Source organism: Peromyscus eremicus, chromosome 7 (assembly GCF_949786415.1).
Source record: "Peromyscus eremicus chromosome 7, PerEre_H2_v1, whole genome shotgun sequence".
In the NCBI taxonomy this organism is placed as follows: Eukaryota; Metazoa; Chordata; class Mammalia; order Rodentia; family Cricetidae; genus Peromyscus; species Peromyscus eremicus.
The window spans coordinates 32843619-32845619 of NC_081422.1; the positions used below are offsets into that span (position 1 = coordinate 32843619).

Genomic DNA, 2001 nt, shown 5'->3' on the forward strand with positions numbered 1-2001 from the left:
GTCAGGATTCACCCAAGGGAAGAGGCTCATGGTTTAGCAACTTGTACAGAGATAGGAGAGGGGAGGATATAGCGAATTGACTGACTTCAGAGTCTAAAAGACACCCATTCTGTTTAATATTCCTCTCTCGGACACCATCTGCCCTCATCCTGGAGGGGAAGTGTAGCCTTTTGCTGTTATCTGGTAGGTAGAGTCACTTGGCAGTTCATTTCTAGTGGGAAATGGTAAAAACCTTCCGTCCTTCATCCCCCCCTCCTCTCTGGATCCCCTTTCAAAGACAGGGTAGATTTGTGAAGATAGTGATGATGTTTCTTTGTCTCCATTGGTCCTCTTCTCTGTCACACAGGCCTCCCTTCTGAGAAGAATGACTACCAAGAATTCCTCTGTGACAGAGTTCATCCTTGCAGGCCTGACAGACCAGCCAGGACTCCGAATGCCCCTCTTCTTCCTGTTCCTAGGTTTCTACATGGTCACTATGGTGGGGAACCTGGGTCTGATCTCCCTGATAGGGCTGAACCCTCACTTGCACACCCCCATGTACTTCTTTCTCTTCAATCTCTCCTTAATAGATTCCTGTTACTCCTCCACCATCATTCCCAAAATGCTGATGAGTTTTGTTTCAAAGAAGAACATCATCTCACACTCAGGGTGTATGACTCAGCTCTTTTTCTTCTGTTTCTTTGTTGTCTCTGAGTCCTTCATTCTGTCAGCCATGGCGTATGACCGTTATGTTGCCATCTGTAACCCTCTGATGTACAACGTGACCATGTCTCCCCAAGTGTGTTTACTGCTTTTGCTGGGTGTGTATGTGATGGGCTTCTCTGGAGGCATGGCCCACACAGGCAACATAATGAATCTGACCTTCTGTGCTGACAACCTTGTCAATCACTTCATGTGTGACATCCTTCCCCTTCTGGAGCTGTCCTGCAACAGCACCTTCACAAATGAGCTGGTAGTCTTCATTGTCGTGGCCTTTGGTATCGGTGTGCCCATTGCTACCATCTTCATTTCTTATGCCCTCATCCTCTCCAGCATTCTCCGCATGCATTCCACAGAGGGCAGGTCCAAAGCCTTCAGCACCTGCAGTTCCCACATGATCGTGGTTTGTCTTTTCTTTGGTTCTGGGGCTTTCATGTACCTCAAGCCACCTTCCATTTTGCCCCTTGACCAAGGGAAAGTGTCTTCCTTGTTCTATACCATTGTGGTGCCCATGTTGAACCCTCTGATCTATAGCTTGAGAAATAAGGATGTCAAGGTTGCTCTGAGGAAAACTCTTGTCAGGAGAGTATTTTCTTAACAGAGGAGCAGTGTCAGAGCTGCAGTGGTGTGACTGGTCAATGAGTAGTATTCACATGGAAAGGGCTGTGTTTGGATAAGAAGATACAAGTTTGCAATGAGGGGTTCAAGGTCTAGTTGTTTTCTTCTTGTACAAGAAGAGAAGTTTATGGCTCTAGGGAGTGAACCTAGGTCTTCAGGAATGCTGGGCAATTGCTCCACCACCCAGCTACGTTCAGTCCAGAAACAGCATTTCAAATCATATTTGAGCAAGATTTAAACACAGCTCTCTTTCTGACCCCTTTTTATGCCTTTAGTATTCTAATATTTCTTTTTTTAAATGAGAAAATGTACTTATTTATTGAAAATGCTCAAATATATTATTAGGTGTTATTTTCTCTTTCAGTCATAAACTTTGTTTTTCTGTAACTTACAAATATTGAGGAAAATAGCAATATTCCACGGTGTTAGCATAGCTAGGGTTCACAGCTTGTGTCCAACAAGTCAGGCTCTGTAATTTATCCAATTTTTAATTTTATGCGATTATTTATAGTCACAGACCATTTATTCTTGAATGGGCCTTATAAATTATTTATCCTAGTCTCATTTAACTCATATTTAACAGATACTGGAGACTTAGAAATATATTGTTATGCAAGCATAACAAATAATTATCAAAAATAAACTCATATCCATAAAGTTGAATTCATGTCTTTTTATGGTTTT

General features: G+C 42.5%; 1 protein-coding gene across 1 annotated transcript; it reads left to right on the top strand.

The window, feature by feature from the left end:
* The first annotated feature begins 364 nt into the window (after positions 1–364).
* LOC131914176 (olfactory receptor 8B8-like) lies at positions 365–1297 on the top strand. Its single transcript, XM_059266767.1, has one exon. The coding sequence runs from the start codon at positions 365–367 to the stop codon at positions 1295–1297; it is 933 nt and encodes a 310-aa protein (XP_059122750.1).
* Positions 1298–2001: the final 704 nt, after the last annotated feature.